At 48.2% G+C, this 19,399-nt stretch overlaps 1 protein-coding gene across 1 annotated transcript in view; it reads left to right on the top strand.

Annotated features, from left to right (window-relative positions):
- The window catches only part of IL10RB (interleukin 10 receptor subunit beta), a 219,040-nt gene that overhangs the window by 123,020 nt on the left and 76,621 nt on the right, over nt 1-19,399 (top strand). The window contains exons 5-6 of the mRNA XM_078656954.1: nt 12,673-12,836; nt 18,298-18,448. Coding sequence (XP_078513080.1) covers nt 12,673-12,836; nt 18,298-18,448 — 315 coding nt within the window. The remainder of the gene's footprint in view (nt 1-12,672; nt 12,837-18,297; nt 18,449-19,399) is intronic.

Genomic DNA, 19,399 nt, shown 5'->3' with positions numbered 1-19,399 from the left:
ATTCAAACCTGTTACCAGAAAGCCAAAGGGGTACTTACAGTACCACCACAGGCTCATTCTCCGGCAAACAAGGAACCACTATGGATTTACTTGGAAATATCCCTATAGAGGATATTTGCAGATGATCAACATGGAATAACCCACATACATTCATAAAACACTACTGTGTTGATTTCTTCATAGATCAGAAAGCAAGAATGTGTCAAACTGTACTTAAAAAACTATTTCAAACAAGTACATCCACCAGTCACTAGCCACCGTAAAGGGTTGCACTGCTTAACATTTGATCCTAAGCATATGTATCTACGGACAACACATGCTATGAATGGAATATGTTACTTACCCTGTAAATATCTATTCATAGCGTGTAGTGCAATAGATTCTTATGCACCCAGTTTCCTCCCTGAAAGCTTTTGGTTGTAGTATTTGCTACTATATTTAGCGCAGTGCATTCTACACTCGCACTTCTGCGCTTGTTTCTCAATTTTGTCATTATATTACTCCTTTTCTAATGCTCACCTCGTGAGCCAAAAACAATCTAACAAAGGAGCCAAGGAACATGTGCAATACACACCGGAGGAGGAGTCGCTGTACTCCGTGACTCGAAGACTTCTTCAAAGAAAACAACTTATAATCGCTGAGCCCAACACTCAATGGCAGGATAATGCTAAGCATATGAATCTATGGCACTACACGCTACGAGCAGATTTACAGGGTAAGTAACATATTTCTTTCACTAGAGCTGAGTGGCCTGCCGTAGACAGTAGAAACGTGTGCTAAAAGGCAATAGATTGTTTGATGGAAGCAAAAAATGTCTGCATGTTGCCCTTAATGAATTGAGGTTCAGAACAATAGACTTGCATCCCTAAATAGCGGAAGGTGTGCGGCTCTCAGCGCATCTCCACTCCGAGCTCCAATGGTCTATTTTCCAGTCCTGGTGTACACAACGAGTAGGCACTGGATTTGTTCCAGTTGACTCCAAGCCATGACACTGCAGCAAATTCTTTAAGCCCTGCGTACGCCCTTTGTTTGTCAGACCGTTCCCAACGGAGGTACAGTAGCATATTATCTCTGTAGAGCAACATGTATAGGAGTGTGCTTCCCAGGCACGGAAGGATCCACCCTGTCGGAATGTGGCCACAAGTGGGACCACCGCGATGGTGAAAAGCACTGGGGAGAGGAAGCATGTATGGCGAGTACCCCTCTCTATATTGCAGGGATCAGAAATATATTGTCTGTTTTTAACTCGTGCAGCAGGGACCTGGAAGAGACCCGTTTCAGTGTCCATTACTTATGTCCTTACAAAACATAAGCAGTATGGTTTAAAAAGACCACATCCCTGAACAGAGAGCTGTGGTACACATTTTATCAATTAAAAATAAGGAAAATAGTTCATAGGGATAACATTAAGGGGCCAATTCCGATTTTGGGTGGAAAGCCGCCGATCGCCAGTCGGAAGCTTTCCGACCAACACAGTCTATTTGCGGCCCGACTACAGAATTACGATGTCAGTGGTTGGAACGTGAACCAGCCGTTCATTCTGACGCGGTTCCGACCAGCTCTCGGAGTATTCCTGGTGGTTAGAACTGCACCGTAATCCCCTATGGACTGCGTTTCCGCCATCGGGATTATGATGTCGGTTTCTCACAGCCTTTCCGTGCCGGCCTTCCCGACATGTAAAGGCTGTCGGAAAATGACTTTGGGGGCTCCCAGCAGAGTTCCCTTGCCTCCGTGGCCTACCTAGGGTGCCCCCTTGTAAATTGATGCACTTTGTGGGAGGCACATGGGGTGCCTGCCACAGGGTGCAGGGTTTTACATACACACCCATTTCTTTTTGTGAGCCTGTTAACCGACCGAAACCCAAGCTCCTATAGAGAAATGTGTGTATCCGACCAAACAGTGTTCGGTTGCACTATAATGAGTCGTTCAGGACTGCCGACTGGAGGTACGTCAGTCCCGAGACCGAGACGATGTTGGTCAGAGGCAACTCCAACCGATATCGTAATAAACCCCTTAACGTGTTCCACTCCACACATCAACAAGGTATTGTAGTACCTCCAGGAATGGTGCATCCCCCCCCCACCCCCCCCCACATCCCATAAGGAAAACAATGTTGTTTAACCCCTTCCATGCTCATGACGGAACGGTTCCGTCATGAGCTACGGTTGAGCTGTGCTCATGACGGAACCGTTCCGTCATGACCACGCCCGTTTCTATTAGGGCCCAGCACCGGAGGGGGAAACGCGGTCACACTGAAAAGGTTAAAGAGAGATGAGAAAACTAATGTAGTGCTTCAGTGACAAACTCTGTAAAGTGACACTAATTTATTTGGGTGTGAATAAAACCAATCTAGTCACTTTGCAACCACTCTGTCTTAATTTATTTAGTTATTTTTCATATTTTGAAACTTTTTTTCTCTCCGTCCTGAGGCTGCACTTTGGAATAGAAAAATGTCAGAAAAAGAGGATATTTCCAGGAAAAGTGGTTCTTTCTTTTTTTTGATCCATTCCACAGTGGAACGGATGAAGGAAAGGAGAGAAAAGAGAGGGTTAGAGCCGTTTCCTGATTCAGTTTTCCGTAATTGAGAGAAATGTGTGTATCCGACCAAACAGTGTTCGGTTGCACTATAATGAGTCGTTCAGGACTGCCGACTGGAGGTACCTCAGTCCCGAGACCGAGACGATGTTGGTCAGAGGCAACTCCAACCGATATCGTAATAAACCCCTTAACGTGTTCCACTCCACACATCAACAAGGTATTGTAGTACCTCCAGGAATGGTGCCTCCCCCCCCCCTCCACATCCCCCCAAGGAAAACAATGTTGTTTAAAGAGAGATGAGAAAACTAATGTAGTGCTTCAGTGACAAACTCTGTAAAGTGACACTAATTTATTTGGGTGTGAATAAAACCAATCTAGTCACTTTGCAACCACTCTGTCTTAATTTATTTAGTTATTTTTCATATTTTGAAACTTTTTTTCTCTCCGTCATGAGGCTGCACTTTGGAATCGAAAAATTTCAGAAAAAGAGGATATTTCCAGGAAAAGTGGTTCTTTCTTTTTTTGATCCATTCCACAGTGGAACGGATGAAGGAAAGGAGAGAAAAGAGAAGGTTAGAGCCGTTTCCTGATTCAGTTTTCAGTAATTGAGAAGGAGCGAGACAGAGACATTAAGAGAGGGAGTAGGAGAAAGGGGGGTAGCTTCTGGCATTAGAGCAAGAGAAGTGGACATTGCCCTTTCCTTCTCTGGGCAAGAAGAAAAAGACTGAGTCCACCCTGCTTGTCTCCGCACGGGCATAAACGGCCGAGCCTTATCTATAGGCCTTGGCTATTTCTGCAGCACTGGGACGCATTTTTGAAATAAAAATGTAGGAGAATGGATTCCATTAAAATTACAAAAGTTGGGGCATGGCGTGCCCTGCCGATCCCGCCCACTTCGACTACTGGCTGTAATTGCACAATGACAGAGCCTGGAAGTATAATTCAAATGACACACAATTGATGGACGGAATGCAGAACAAATCAAAACATTCACCCCCAGTCAAGAGATCTGGGTTAAATCCATCATTCTTTTGCTCACCATGCCACCACAGTTTAGACCTGGCCATATGCAAATCAGTCTTGACCCTGTGACTCATGGGAACAGTCCAGCCCGAACTGCCAAGCCAGGTCCTCCCTGGACCAGAAACAAGCATTCCAGGACTGGTTTCGAGGTTTCACCCCTCTTCAGCCAGGATAGCTTGATTCCAGTGGCACAGTGAGCCCAGGACCGACATCTGGGTATACCTTGCGCACTTAAAGCGGAAAGCGAAAGACACACAATTGATAGACGGATGCAGAACAAATCAAAACATTCACCCCCAGTCAAGAGATCTGGGTTAAATCCATCATTCTTTTGCTCACCATGCCACCCCAGTTTAGACCTGGCCATATGCAAATCAGTCTTGACTCTGTGCCTCATGGGAACAGTCCAGCCTGAACTGTCAAGCCAGGTCCTCCCTGGACCGGAAACAAGCATCCTAGGACTGGTTTGGGGGTTTCACCCCTCTTCAGCCAGGATAGCTTGATTCCAGTGGCACAGTCAGCCCAGGACCCACGTCTGGGCATACCTGGCTCCCTTAGGGCGAGAAAGCAAAAGACACACAATTGATGGACGGAATGCAGACAAATCAAAACATTCACCCCCAGTCAAGAGATCTGGGTTAAGTCCATCATTATTTTGCTCACCATGCCACCCCAGTTTAGACCTGGCCATATGCAAATCAGTCTTGACCCCGTGCCTCATGGTAACAATCCAGCCCGAACTGCCAAGCCAGGTCCTCCCTGGACCCGAAACAAGCATCCTAGGACCGCTTCCCGGGTTTCACCCCTCTTCACCCAGGATAGCTTGATTCCAGTGGCACAGTGAGCACAGGACCCACGTCTGGGCATTCCTGGCTCACTTAGGGCGAGAAAGCAAAAGACACACAATTGATGGGTGCAGGGTCAAGACTGATTTGCATATGGCTGGGTCCAAACTGGAATGGTATGGTGAGCAAAAAAAAGATGGATTTAGGCCCAGATCTCTGTACTGGGGTGAATGTATGACATTGTTCTGTATTCTGACCATCAATTGTTCTTTTTGCATTTGGAAGTGTAATTCAGCATAATTCCTGGTTAACCTACCACAATGCAGCCTGACGAGGAAGCAGAACACAAGCGCAATGTATTGTCTGATCTCCAGTTTGACATGAAGGCAGGCATTGGGTAAGTAACCAGTGCATCCCTTTTGCCCTTCTTCAAAAACTTTCAGGGAAAATTCCGCAGCTAGCACTGTGTTTTTGGGCGGGCTGCTGCAAAGGTCACATGTGGTCCTGCTGCATTCTTTTGCCTAAAGCCATTTCAATCGGCAAGAATTTCCCCATTGGAAAAAGGAAAAGCAAGATCTAACAGGGCGTGCAGGGCCATCCTTTTCAGAGAATTGCAGACATACATGCACACCCCTCAGAAACCAGGTGGCCTTTATAAGTACCCAACAAAAAAGCTAACATACTCGCATATTATGCATTCCACGTATGTGGACGTGCTTGAGATAGCTCAGCTGGTTAATGCATCTGCTGTGAAGCTCTGTGTAAAAACAGCAGGGTTGAATGTTGGTGGGGAAATGCAACCATAGGGAAGAGGTGTGGCACAGCGGCCAGGGCGCCTGACTCTAGACCACGGGGTTTGTGGTTCGGTCCCCGGTGCCGGCGGCAGGTTAGTCCAGCACCATGTGACTCTAGCTTGCTTAATCTACCCGACAGCCCCCAGCGCCTTGACACCCTGGGGTAATTGTGCACTTTACAAATACTGGATTTCATTTTCATTTAACCTGTCATCTTTCTATAGAAGATAAGGAAAGTATAGTGAAATCGGAGTATATCATATGGCAGCTATTAGCAGCGCTATGGAGCAACATGTCTGTATGTTAACAGTTGTCATGTCTCCAAGTGTAACATGGAACAGCAATTTGTAATTATCACTGCTGCATCTGCTAAAGGACTCAAAAGCGCCCCAAAAGGAACACTGCTCTGGGTTCAAAGAACGCAGAGCAAAGGAGGACTCTTCCTCCATAGCGTTCATGAAGGAAGTTACCAGTTTATGCCTGCCTATGACTGATGCCGGATGTGAAGCCCATCTGTTTCCTGTTACTCAGACCTACTATTAACGTGCACTCACCACCAGCTCGAAGAACACCCTCACACATGCTTCCTCAGCCTTGGGTACCACAAAAAGAGCAATGCAAAAACTAAAATCTCACGCTGTCTGGTAGTGTGTCATGACAACCTAATCTGGTGATGCTTTTCCATTTATGTTTTGCTTGCAGTGGCTCCAGCTCACAGGTAGCCATCATTTGGAGACCTGGGTGTTCATATAGTATAGTATACCGGCGCAACCAATAGGAGCTCAAAAAATTCAAAACTGGACTAATGTCCCCAGAGCACCATTTGTTAAATGGAAACGTGTCAGAGCTGGGAACGTGGTGACCCTGTGACAGGGAGCCTCCTGATACTCCCACTGATACTGATCTCCTCGCTCTGCCGTGGTAGCGCTGTGACCGTCCTGCTCCCAGCAGAAGCGGTCGCTCCACACACTGCTCCCAGCCTCCTCACCTGGTATCATAGACTGCTGAGTGCCTATCTCGCCTACTGCTTAAGCCTGTATAATTATCTAACCTAGTTCGTAACGCTAGATTGCCCCGCCTGCTTAGCATTATTTATAATATCTGCTGAGGTTAATTAGATCGTAGCGCTCGACTGCCAAGGTGCGCTTGTCCGACATTAGAACTTGTGCTGTGCTGCCTGCAGTTTTATTTGTGCCTGATCGTGCTTGCGCCTCCGCCATTTGCATCGCGCTATTTTGGATTGTGCCCCAGTCTTGTTTAGATATTGGCTGCTTGCTGCCATTTTGTTGTTGTTGTTCTGCCCCCTGCCCTGATCTCCACCCGCTCCCGCCTCCCAGCTGACCCTCCCTCCCACTGATACTGATCTCCTCGCTCTGCCGTGGTAGCGCTGTGACCGTCCTGCTCCCAGCAGAAGCGGTCGCTCCACACGCTGCTCCCAGCCTCCTCACCTGGTATCGTAGACTGCTGAGTGCCTATCTCGCCTACTGCTTAAGCCTGTATAATTATCTAACCTAGTTCGTAACGCTAGATTGCCCCGCCTGCTTAGCATTATTTATAATATCTGCTGAGGTTAATTAGATCGTAGCGCTCGACTGCCAAGGTGCGCTTGTCCGACATTAGAACTTGTGCTGTGCTGCCTGCAGTTTTATTTGTGCCTGATCGTGTCTGCGCCTCCGCCATTTGCATCGCGCTATTTTGGATTGTGCCCCAGTCTTGTTTAGATATTGGCTGCTTGCTGCCATTTTGTTGTTGTTGTTCTGCCCCCTGCCCTGATCTCCACCCGCTCCCGCCTCCCAGCTGACCCTCCCTCCCACTGATACTGATCTCCTCGCTCTGCCGTGGTAGCGCTGTGACCGTCCTGCTCCCAGCAGAAGCGGTCGCTCCACACGCTGCTCCCAGCCTCCTCACCTGGTATCGTAGGCTGCTGAGTGCCTATCTCGCCTACTGCTTAAGCCTGTATAATTATCTAACCTAGTTCGTAACGCTAGATTGCCCCGCCTGCTTAGCATTATTTATAATATCTGCTGAGGTTAATTAGATCGTAGCGCTCGACTGCCAAGGTGCGCTTGTCCGACATTAGAACTTGTGCTGTGCTGCCTGCAGTTTTATTTGTGCCTGATCGTGCCTGCGCCTCCGCCATTTGCATCGCTCTATTTTGGATTGTGCCCCAGTCTTGTTTAGATATTGGCTGCTAGCTGCCATTTTGTTGTTGTTGTTCTGCCCCCTGCCCTGATCTCCACCCGCTCCCGCCTCCCAGCTGACCCTCCCTCGCCCCTCCCCTTCACTATCCACTTATGACAGATGCTTCAGCGCGCAGCGTTCGCGCCCCATGCGCGCCGAAGGCGCGCCAAAGGTAAGCCCGTCTACGCCCGTCCGTGCTTGGACCGCGCCCAGCGCCAGACCCCCTGGTCCCCGCTTCATTCCTTCCGCCCGCATATCCTACGACGCCGCAACCCTCTTAGCCCTGAACCCCGGTCGAACGCCACAATGCTGTGAGGCTACCCCTGGACACACCCATGGACCCTTCACCTGCCACTCCTGCAAGTTCGCCTGCATCAGGACCCACACCAAATCCACTAACTCCAAACACAGCTCCAACTCTAACTTCCTGAAGTGCATCCTGCTCAACACCCGATCGGTCCACAGACACGCCACGGAACTCTGGGACCTACTCGACACTACCACTCCGGACGTCGCCTTCCTTACAGAAACATGGCTGAACGTCTCATCAGCGCCTGACATCGCCATAGCCATCCCGGACGGCTACAAGATCACCCGTAAGGACCGCACCAACCAAACAGGAGGAGGCATCGCCATTGTCCATAAGAACACCATCCGAATCACGACCAGCTCCGACGATAACCTCGCTACCGCCGAACACCTTCACTTCCAGATCCACACCGACCCCAGGACCACACTCAGAGGCACCCTCATCTACAGACCATCAGGAACCCGCACACAATTCAGCGAAGACATCACGGACTTCATCAGCCCACATGCCCTCACCTCCGAGAACTACATCCTACTAGGAGACCTCAACTTCCACCTGGAAAAGAAAAACGACAGCAACACCTCCACCCTTCTGGACAACCTGGCCAATCTCGGACTAAAATAACTCGTCGACACCCCCACCCACTTGGCCGGACACACGCTCGACCCCATCTTCTGCTCCAGCAAACACATCTCCTTCGATCACACCACAACTCTCCATTGGACGGACCACAGCTGCGTTCACGTCAGCTACAAACAGACCACGACCCACAACCCTCCACAACCTATTCCTCGAAGAAATTGGAACAAAATCACCAGCGACCAACTCTTCACTTCACTTAACCAAAACCCTCCCGCCATATCATCGGACCCAAACCAAGCGGCCAGCAAATTCACACAATGGATCTCCCACAGCGCTGACGAATTAGCGCCCTTGAAAAACCATCAAATCAAACAAGGTAGCAAAAAGGCCCCCTGGTTCAACGATGACATTAAGAAATCCAAGAAGTTATGTCGTACTCTCGAGAAAACCTGGAGAAAAAACCAACCAATGACAACCTTGCCACCTTCAAGGACGCCACACGCAAACACCACCAATTGATCCGATCCACCAAACAATCAGCATTCAAGGATCGTCTCGACAACAACGCCCACAACAGCAAGGAACTATTTAACATCGTCAAAGAATTTACCAACCCCTCCGCCGGCTCCAACGACATCACTCCCTCCCAAGGCCTCTGCGACTCTTTATCCTCTTTCTTCCACAACAAAATCGCCGACATACATAACAGCTTTGAAAACCAGCCCGAAGAACAGTCCACCCCACCCACCTCCGAACCTAAACAACACCCTAACAACCTCTACGCCTGGAACCCAATCACTACTGAAGACACCATCCGCCTGATGAACTCCATCCACTCAGGTTCGCCTACCGACCCTTGTCCCTACCACATTTTCAATAAAGCAGACTCCATCATCGCACCCCATCTCCGCGATGTCATCAACTGCTCCCTCAACTCCGCTACCTTCCCGGAAAGCTGGAAACACGCCGAACTAAGCGCCCTTTTGGAGAAACCCACAGCTGACCCCACGGAACTCAAGAACTACCGCCCCATCTCGCTCCTCCCATTCCCTGCCAAAGTCATCGAAAAAGCCGTCAACAGCCAGCTCGCCACCTTCCTCGAATCCAACAAATCCCTCGACGCTTCACAAGCCGGCTTCCGAGCCAAACATAGCACCGAAACCGCCCTCATCGCAGCAACTGACGACATCCGAACACTACTGGACAACGGAGAAACAGCTGCCCCCATACTACTCGACCTCTCCGCCGCCTTCGACACAGTCTGCCATAGCACCCTCATACAACGCCTCAGCAACGTCGGAATTCAAGGAAAAGCTTTGGACTGGATCATCTCGTTCCTCGCCGGAAGAACCCAGAGAGTCCGCCTCCCCCCATTCAAATCAGAGGCCACCGAAGTCATCTGCGGCGTACCACAAGGATCATCTCTCAGTCCCACCCTTTTCAACGTGTACATGAGTCCCCTCGCATTCATCGCGCGACAACACAACCTCAACATCATCTCATACGCAGACGACACCCAGCTAATCCTCTCCCTCACCAAAGACCCAAGCACCGCCAAAACCAATCTACACGAAGGAATGAAAGAAGTAGCCGAGTGGATGAAGAACAGTCGTTTAAAACTAAAGTCGGACAAAACGGAAGTCCTCATCTTAGGATCATCCCCCTCTGCCTGGGACGACTCTTGGTGGCCACCGGCCCTGGGTACAGCACCCATTCCCACAGATGACGCACGTAACCTAGGCTTCATCCTAGACTCCTCCCTCTCAATGACCAGACAAGTCAACGCTGTCTCATCTTCTTGCTTCAACATCCTACGCATACTCTAAAAATCTTCCGCTGGATCCCCACCGAAACAAGAAAGACAGTCACCCACGCACTGGTCACGAGCCGACTTGACTACGGAAATACCCTTTACGCCGGAACCACAGCTAAACTACAGAAAAAACTCCAACGCATCCAAAACGCCTCAGCCAGACTCATACTGGACATACCTCGTCAAGCTCACATCTCCGGCCACCTGAAAGACCTCCATTGGCTCCCCGTCAACAAGAGAATAACATTCCGTCTCCTCACCCACGCACACAAGGCCCTCTACGACCTAGGACCTGAATGCCTCAACACTCGACTGTCCTTCTACACACCCACCTGCCAACTACGATCAACCAATCAAGCCCTCGCCGCAATTCCGCGCATCCATAGATCCACCATGGGAGGAAGATCCTTCTCCTACTTAGCGGCCAAGACCTGGAACTCCCTCCCCACTCACCTCCGCCTCACACAGAACCACCTCTCCTTCAGAAAACAGCTTAAAACATGGCTATTCGATAAATAATGCACCCACCCTCTCTCAAGCGCCTTGAGACCCTCTGGGTGAGTAGTGCGCTATACAAATTACTGAACTTGAACTTGAACAGCCTCATGATGCAGAGGTGACCACCAACATGATGTGCTTTCTGAATTAGCGCCAACAAGAGACGCCACTACCGACAGAATCTTCTGTGTACGACTTTCAGTACGTGATACCGAACATGTATTGTTTTTGTCTGGGTTTGTTGGACTTCTGCCAACAATGCAGAAATGTGGGAGGACAGGTTACACCTTTTCCTCCCAGGGCAGACATGCTGCCCCGGCAGTGCCTCTGTCTAAATGACCAAGGAACAGGTCATAAAAAAATTCTAAGACAGTAGATGTTGCAGCACCCAGGATGAAGAGTCGCATGGCTAAATACTTATATGGTCCCGAAGACTAGACCAATTGTATTGCAAATGCTTGTTTCATTAAAGTCTCTTCTCCAGAGCTTGATATCATTGACCACTGTGTTTTGTTCCAGTGCTCTCCTGGTTTCTCCCACAGCTGTCAAAACATCCCCAAGCATAGGATCTTGTCTTTGTTTTGTTAGAGTTGTGAGCATCCGCATGGCAGAGCCCTTCAGGCATACCTATCAGAAGTATGTAGTGTCTGGGTTTTAGATGCTCAGTCTTGTCCCATCATTCCTACAGGGTACCAAAGCAAAAGGGTATATATTGTGTTCAAAGAGCCCCTGAACAGGATCAGTTAAGCAGTACCTTCTCGGCTGCCCCCTCTCAATTTCCCGCCCCTGTTCTGGATATGCTGTTCTTGTCCACTGGGCCTTCCTGCTCCACCTACCCCTGTTCTGCTTCTCAGTTAGCATCTAAAAGGAGTTCAATCCAATTCAGTGCAACTCACAATAAATCCTCTTCCAGGGGTAGGCCTATCCACAAAAATCAGTGCTGGCAGGGATCAGCCCAGCCTCTCTAGCCACCATGCAGTGCCTCGCAACTTCTCCTGTGCTGCTGGCCTCGCCACTCACAGAGGCCCCAAGTCACTGGGAGCCATGGCAGTGGGCAGCTGCCACCGGCCAAGGAACTTTTACGAAGATTCCTACAGCTTGTCAGCCCCATACCTACCACGCACTGGACTATTCAATCACTGACCTCCTGGTCGGGGTGGTCCCACCAGCTACTCTGTTACCATATCCACCAACGGCATCTCCTTATATCGCCTGGATTCTTCTAAGTACACCCAACTTCCTCTACTCATCAGGCCTCATCTGAGTTCCAAGTCTGCAGATCTAGCTATTCTTCTCCTCCCGCTAAGTTGCAGACGTCATGCGGACTGCTCCAGGCTGAGGACCATCTCCTTTCCAAAGACCCTTCTTCCATCCATGCCTTCCCATCTGACTCCAAGACCGCTGTCAGCTTCCGCAGTATCTCAGTGATACAGGGAGACCAAACAGTATCCCACCTCTCAGTCACCCTGTGCCCCGGGTCTGTATCCCCCAGTCAGTATTCTCAAGGATGCCAATAGATTAGGCCATGGAGCCCGAAAGTTTTTCTATTTTGCGGCGACTTTAGTCACCATCCTATCGAATGAACCTCTGATCATATTCTGAGTCTTAAGATAAATTGAAGCTCACCTGAATTGCATCTACTTATTTTTGAAACTATACTGACAATTCTGCAAGAAGTCAGTTATGTAAGTAATTGCTGAAAAGTAAGAAGTTCACCACAGCACCTGTTGACTGAGATAAAAAAAAACTGTTATATTAAAGACCAAGAGTGTAGGGCACACACCCAAACCCGTTCCAAGCTGGCTCAGAGGGAAGTGATGCTGAGCCCAGGTTTGGTTTAAAGCTGAGCTGTGTGCCTAGAGCCTGCTAGGCACAATTACATTTGAGACCAGGGGCAATGAGTATCTTCACTGGTACCTTCAGTAGTGTTAAAGATGGCATCTTTTGTGACGTGATATGTGACATCATTTATGAGGTCAAGAATAGTGCATTGGGTTTGTTATGTTTGCAAGGTGGACCAAGAGTGTTAGTGTTTTTTCATTGCAGAGTATATGCTTTTTTAAATAACATGTACGCATACTAAATGTGTTATTGGATATGATTTTCTTCATCTGCCATTAAGTATTTTTATTATCATTCTTTTTACAGCCATCATTGGTCCCCCATCGGACCTAGTTGTGAAATCAAGAACAGGATTTCTGGATTTAAGCTTTGAATGTCCTGTATATGAGCCTGAGCAGAGGTGCCTATCACAAATCTATGGCTCCTGGATGTACATTGTACGATACTGGAAAAAGGACACCTCTTCACAGGTAACAAGAAAAGCATTTTATTGTTTTAATATGATTTTTTTTAAATCTTAATGTTTTTTGTAATTTGCATTTCAGTATTTTATATAGCTTTTTAAGAGATTTAGCAAAGTCAGTTAGCAATGTGGCTTTTAGAATTAGCTGGATATCTGCCTTCATTGCTGCAGCCTGTGGGTGTTTAGTCATGGACGTCATTTGGGGGTAGTCAGAGGTCGCAGCTGTGGCCTCTAGCTTGCTCCCTGCTACTCCTGGCATTTCCTCAGGAGAGGCAAAAGGTGTGCCCCCCTACCTCAATTAAGCTGCGCCTTACCAAGGACCATCTTAAAGCCTAAGTTGCACAAAAATGTTTGCTTTTCATCTGAGCTGCCCTTGATCTGCCCCAGTTTTAAGAAGTGCCACCTAAGAGTGCAATCTTGTTCAGTGCTGGTACCTAAATTGTGGCACTCACATTCAGGTTTCCTCAGGCACAGGCCTAATCATCTGACCTTTTACAAATCACTGGAAACCTCTGAGATGCCCAGTGTCTTATCCATAGCGCTTCCTAGTACACATTGACACTTTGTAGTGATGTGTGTTCTTAACAAAATACGGGCAACACAAGATAAAAAATGAAACCAGTCTGAGTATGAATCAGCAACAATACATTGCTGCCCACAAATACACCAACAGCACTCTGTAAAGCCTCAAGAGATTACGGCCATTGGCATCTGAAGTCTAAATGCCTAATAGGCCCTGCACACTCACCATTCCTTTTTCCATAATGCTTTAAGTGTGCATATTAAATCATCCTTTTTAGGTCGAGCTGACCTGCATTCAATGCGAAAGCATTGATTGCTGTCAGCTAGACAACTATTGTGACACGTATTTGGGAATGTGGACACGAGAGGGTGCACGAGCGCAGAGGGCAGATTTCACCTCGTGGGCGCGCACGACGCCGTGCCCCTCTCGTGCCTCATTCCCATGCGCAAACACACTCCACACTCACGCATGCGCACATACACAGCCACACGCATACACAGGCACACACACACTGCATACACACACGCAGACCCACGCGCACACACACAGACACACGCACAGACACATTCGAACACACACAGACACACGCGCGTACACACCCCCACCCCCTCCCACTTACCGGGCTCTTTCGGCGTGTTCCGTGTCTCCTCTGCAGCGCTGGTCGGGCACTCACCGGGCTGTTGCTGGGGATCGGGCTCCTCTCTGCGGCAGTCTCGTCTCGTCGCTGCACCAGGGGGCAGGACTTCACTTCCGGGGCTCCCTCCAGCACCTGGGAGCCCTGCAACACTCTGGCTGTTTTGCTGTTGGCAGCCCCGGGACTCACCTCAGCTCATGGGAGCCCCGGGCTGTGGAGAGGCCATCAGTCGGCCGGCTTCACTTCTTCCTCGGCGGCGGCGGGTGGGACTTCCTGCCGGATTGCAGGCCCCGCCCCCGTCTCAGCCAAAAGTGCCTGACTTCCGGTTTTCACGGAGCAGGGCTGCGGCGGTGATTTCTTTTTTCTATTTCCAGTACTGCGTGGACAGCGGCCATGCAACACTGGGTACAAGTGAAACTACTCATAACTTGCCACTGCGTCAGTCAGAGCTCCAAGAGGAAACAAGACAATGCTACCCCACACACGGACTGGCCCTTTTTGCTGAAAAAACTGAAGGTTGTATAACCATTTCCTGGTTATTATACAATTACAACAGTGGTTTCCATGGAGACAGTTCTCCCGCCCTAATTCCCGACTCTTCCTGTGACGTCACTTTGGGGGCCGGCTAGTTATGAAACTAGTGCTGGCGGGAAAAAAGAGAAGAGTTGGATTTAGGGATCTGGTGGCAGAGACTCAGAGGGAAGGCAAAGTCATAGACGCAGACTTTTAACAGACAAAACTTACACTAGAACAAAGAGTGGAAGACAGCACTCGTGAAAGAAGTGGAGGTGCTCAGAGAAGTAAAAAAAAAAGTGAAGAGGCCCACAACATGGAGGGGATGGAGACAGACATGGCCGGGCTTGAGAAGTTCTCCCCAGGGGCGCTGCAAAGGCTTCAGGTAGGTTGTCGACCCGAGAAAATCAATCGAAACAAAATACATGGGAAATACAAGATGACATACACTCTAGTAACAGCATGGAACAGAAAGTGAGTGTGTAAGCTTAGCGGGCCAGTCGCCCTCCAGAAAGCAGAGCTTTTAATTAGGCTAAAATGGAATACTCGAGGGCATGAAATCATGTTTTGCAAGCCTGCCAACATTGTCAGTCCTCCCCCCCGCCGCCCGTAATGCGACTGCTTGTTTTTCGATGTCTAAGACAAAATACATGAGCCATGAAGTGAGCAAAGCACCCACTGGGCAGTAGCGCTTATTTTGCTTGGCTTAGAGGATCCGAGGGGAATAATTGATGTTGTCAGAGGGAGGGCTGAGTTTGGTGTGCAAGGAACGGCGGAGGGTGGGGAGGAGTGGGGGGGGTCTGATGTTAGTTCATCAGGGTGACAGGAGCAAGGCGTCTATCTGTGCCCGATAGTGCTGATTGCTAAATCTTGGAAATGAAATGGCAATTGTAATTATGGTTCTGGATAAGATAAGGGAAGGGATGCAATGACAGCAAAACAGTGGCGTGGAGGAGCGAATGGCTCGAGGAGGCAGAGAGGCCCAATTTGGTCGAGGTGTAGAACTCGCAATGCCTCCGTCTGAGGTATGGAACTGCAGCTCGTTTTAATGTACTTTTTAGTCGCGGAGGGGCGGGGGGAGGAGCTAATACAATTAGAATGGTGTGAGTTGGGGGAAGGGTGCAGCACCAGGGCACTGCAGTGCACAGTACCATGGCAGCTGTTCGTTGGCACTTATTAGAGTGCAGAGCCAGGGTCCTTCGCCCGCTGCAGTCTGTGTGCCGAGGGCTCGACGAGCAGCAGCTCTGAGCCGGGGAGGGGAGGTGCGAGCGTGTGAGATCCGGCATGTCCTTACTTGTTCCCTTGCTTTTCTCTCCCAGGGAGGTAGTCGCTCTGCACTCCCACTCCCACCTCCAGCACAGGCATGGCATCCCTATTCATCAGACCCATTGACCCTTCCCTCTCGGTGATTTATCTCGCCCTTCACGGGCTCTGGGTCCCCCTTGTGGTATGCGGCCTCTGCTCGTTGGTGGGAGATTTATTCTGCATGCTTTGTCTGCATAAGGTGTGTGACAAAGTGTCAAACAAAACCGTGTTTCGTTTGAAGAAAAGATTTGTCCTCGGTACCCTTTTATTACTCGCTAGAAGGCTCACCCACAAGAGGGATCAAAGGCACCAGACAGCACTAACAGGAACTGCCTGAAACGACAAGCACAGATCGCGTTGGCTCATTAAAAACCGCGAGTTCTACATTTACACCAGCGACGTGAGCAGATGTATATCAGTGCTCTGAGTGCCAGGCTGGCTTCACAGTTTTTGCTATTAAACACTGCCAGCCACCATAAACGGTCCTCTGCGAGAAGTCGATTCAAGCATCTGGCAAAACAACATTTTGCAATGTAAGCAGCTGGAAGGGGAATGTGCACGTATGAGTTGACTATTTCACATTGGTGCATAAATTCTGTTTTGACACCACGGTTAGGTAGGTCTCGGTACATGGAATCCATTGTAGTGGATCACAAACATGTTGAGGTGTCACGGACCTAGGGGTGTAGTCACACCCTAATGACGAAAGAAATCTCACACACCTCACCTACACTCTTCACAGCCCTGCAGTGACTTCCAGGATTTGAGAGCGTGCTAAGTAAATGATATTGAGCACTCAAGCCACAAAAACAATAAAAGGGACGGCCATTTCCATAACTTTTAAGCCCACCTCTTTCAAATGTCACGAGCCACCACTGCTCTCTGATGTCGTCTGTGGCCACGATGATGGCGGTATTCGGTGCTGTGGTTGGCGCGGAATCCTGACTCGGAGATGTCCACCAGATGGTCATTCTCAAGGTGTTCTTTGAGTTGGCAGATGACGGTTTTTTCAAGGGCCTTGGTGGGAATGGGGAGCAGAGAAATGGAACAGTAGTTCTTGGTTTTGCTGGGGTAGGCAAATGGTTTCTTGAAAAGGGTTTTGACTTCAGCGTGTTTCTACTTGTCGGGGAAGGTGGCCGTGGTGATGGACACGTTGAAAATTGTGGTGAGTTTGTTGTTGATCACTGGATAGGCGACAGGAGTATGTGGATGCGGTGAGAGCAGATTGGACAAGAGATAGGAAGGGCCAAGAGAGTGAATGGTTGAAAGAGTGGATAGGAGTGTAAGTGTTGATCAGGAGCAGAAAGGAGAAATGTGGCACATCGGACATACTATGGTGTCAATTGTTGTTCTTGTATATGATCATTGTTTTTGGTTTGGTTGTTGTTCCTGTACATGATTGTTGAGTTTTGCTCCCCTTGAGTCATAGTGCTCCATCGTCTAGCACATTCTTCGTTCACCCAGCTTGTATGTTAGATTCCCCATGTTAGACTAATGTTCTGATTTGTTACCTTTGCCTCAAATTGTAAAGCGCTCTGATATCCTTCGGGATCAAGTTCGCTCTATATAAAACTTTATAAATAAATAAATAAACTACTCCTTGACTTTCAGGCCTTCTTATGATTGCTGCTTGTTTAGTGTATTTTGTATTTCTTTTGTGTGCCAAGAACTCTATTTTTAGCACACATCCTAACTACATTTGCTCTTTCTGTTTAAATCCTAATGCAGAATCTGCCTTTTGCTATAACTTTTTTCCGTATTGCTGTGTTATCTCGCCACGTTATTTTTTTATCTAATATTGTGCCGCCTAACTTGCTATCGGCTTTTGTTATCTTCATAGCATAAACACGCTCACTTTCTCTTACTGCTGGTAAGACGTGCTTTGGTGCCTTCTTTACCCCCCCTCCCTCCCGTGGTTATGCCTTCTCCTCCCCTTACCCCCATTCCCGCAGCCCGCCCACTGTGTGTGCCTTCTTCCTCCATGTCGATACTTGAATAGATCATGCCTTTACAGGTCTGTTTCGCCTGCATGGGCTTTATGCTTCCTTTAAGGCGAAAGTGTGCCATGTGTTTGTTACGTCGTATGGTTTGGAGGGTTGCAGTCATCAGGAAACGTTTTGCCTGATTTTAAGATGGCACCTTGAGAAGCAACGTACGCACGTGCAGCTGTGTGTAAATCATAGACACAAGCATTTGGAATGCAATAGGTCTTGCATTTATGCAAGTTTAAGCTATTGGCATTGTAAGGATAACGTGTTTTATTTATGTTTTAAAAAACAAAAACATAAAAAGAAGGCATTGTCATTTACAATGCCAATAGCTCAAACTCGCGTAAATGCGAGACCTATTGCATTGCAAATGCTTGTTTTGGTGATTGAGACTTGGTAGCCAGAGAGAGGACAGTTTTATTATTTTGTCAAGATTTGTCCACAATTTCTCCATATTTTTGTATATGAATTCAAATATTCAATCTGGTAAATTTTAATCTTGCAGGTGAACAACGTAACTACAGAACAAAGCTTTGTAACATTATCTAATTTGGAGCCCTGGACTATTTACTGCCTCCAAGTACAAGCAAGTGCTCCCGAATTTGAAAAAACTGGAGAGCTGACTCGTGTAGTTTGTGAGAAAACATCCGATGATGGTATGAGTAACAATATTATCTTTTGATACATTTGCTTGCCAGCAGTAAAGACTCATACGTTAATACTTCACTGTCAGATTAGCAGTGTTTTATGTGAAATCGTTACTCATGATCCTCAAGTAGGCGGTAGTAAATACTATAGGGTATTGAGCACAAGCAAATAAATACAAGGATAAGGTACTGAAAGGAAACCTAACTCACAGGTATTGGAATTACAAAAACAGCAATTCTGTAGTAGGGGATCTCTGTGTATAGTCATAATCTAGTGAATAGTCCCGCCCATGTGCGTGAACCCCGGAGCAATCAAAAATAATCTCTTAAACTGTCAAACCATGCAGAACTGCATCGACACTTAAGAGAGAATTTAAAGACAGATAATGCATCCTATATCCACAGGCTACACTGTCCAGTACTTCAACTAGAAATTCCACCAAAATCCACAAACAGCACAGCCTGCCCAGGGTTTTCTAAGAGAAAAACCTTGCCTTTAACAGCAAAACCCTCTGGAATGATAGATAGGAAGAAGTGGACAGACAAGCCCCATAGGCTGCCATTATGTGGCTCATAACAGGATACTGTGCCTTTAAGAGAACTTTCCAGAAGTCTCACAGTATCCCAGATTGGACTGCAGGTCCCTTTTTAGTTTCAGTTCTTTTTTCCAGCTCCTGCAAGCAGGACCCTGGAGCATTGAGCTCTCCCTTTTCAAGGGTTTATTTGGTGATTTGTCACTGTTTTCAAGTTTTTTGAGTGCTTTTCTTGAAGTACTTTGGTGTTTCTTCCTTGTGTTTGTCTTGGTGCACTCTTTATTGCCAATATGCCTGCATTATTTGACAAATGCCCGGAGTGCTCGAGGAAGAAGGCCAAGTCGGACCCACACGAGTTGTGCATCATCTGCCTTCCCTCATCTCATGTCCCAGAGGAGTGTGACATCTGCCAGGGCTACTCTAGCAG

The sequence above is a fragment of the Lissotriton helveticus genome, chromosome 8, assembly GCF_964261635.1.
Source record: "Lissotriton helveticus chromosome 8, aLisHel1.1, whole genome shotgun sequence".
In the NCBI taxonomy this organism is placed as follows: Eukaryota; Metazoa; Chordata; class Amphibia; order Caudata; family Salamandridae; genus Lissotriton; species Lissotriton helveticus.
The sequence above is the reverse complement of the archived record's forward strand: the minus strand, read 5'-3'. Positions and strand labels throughout refer to the sequence as shown.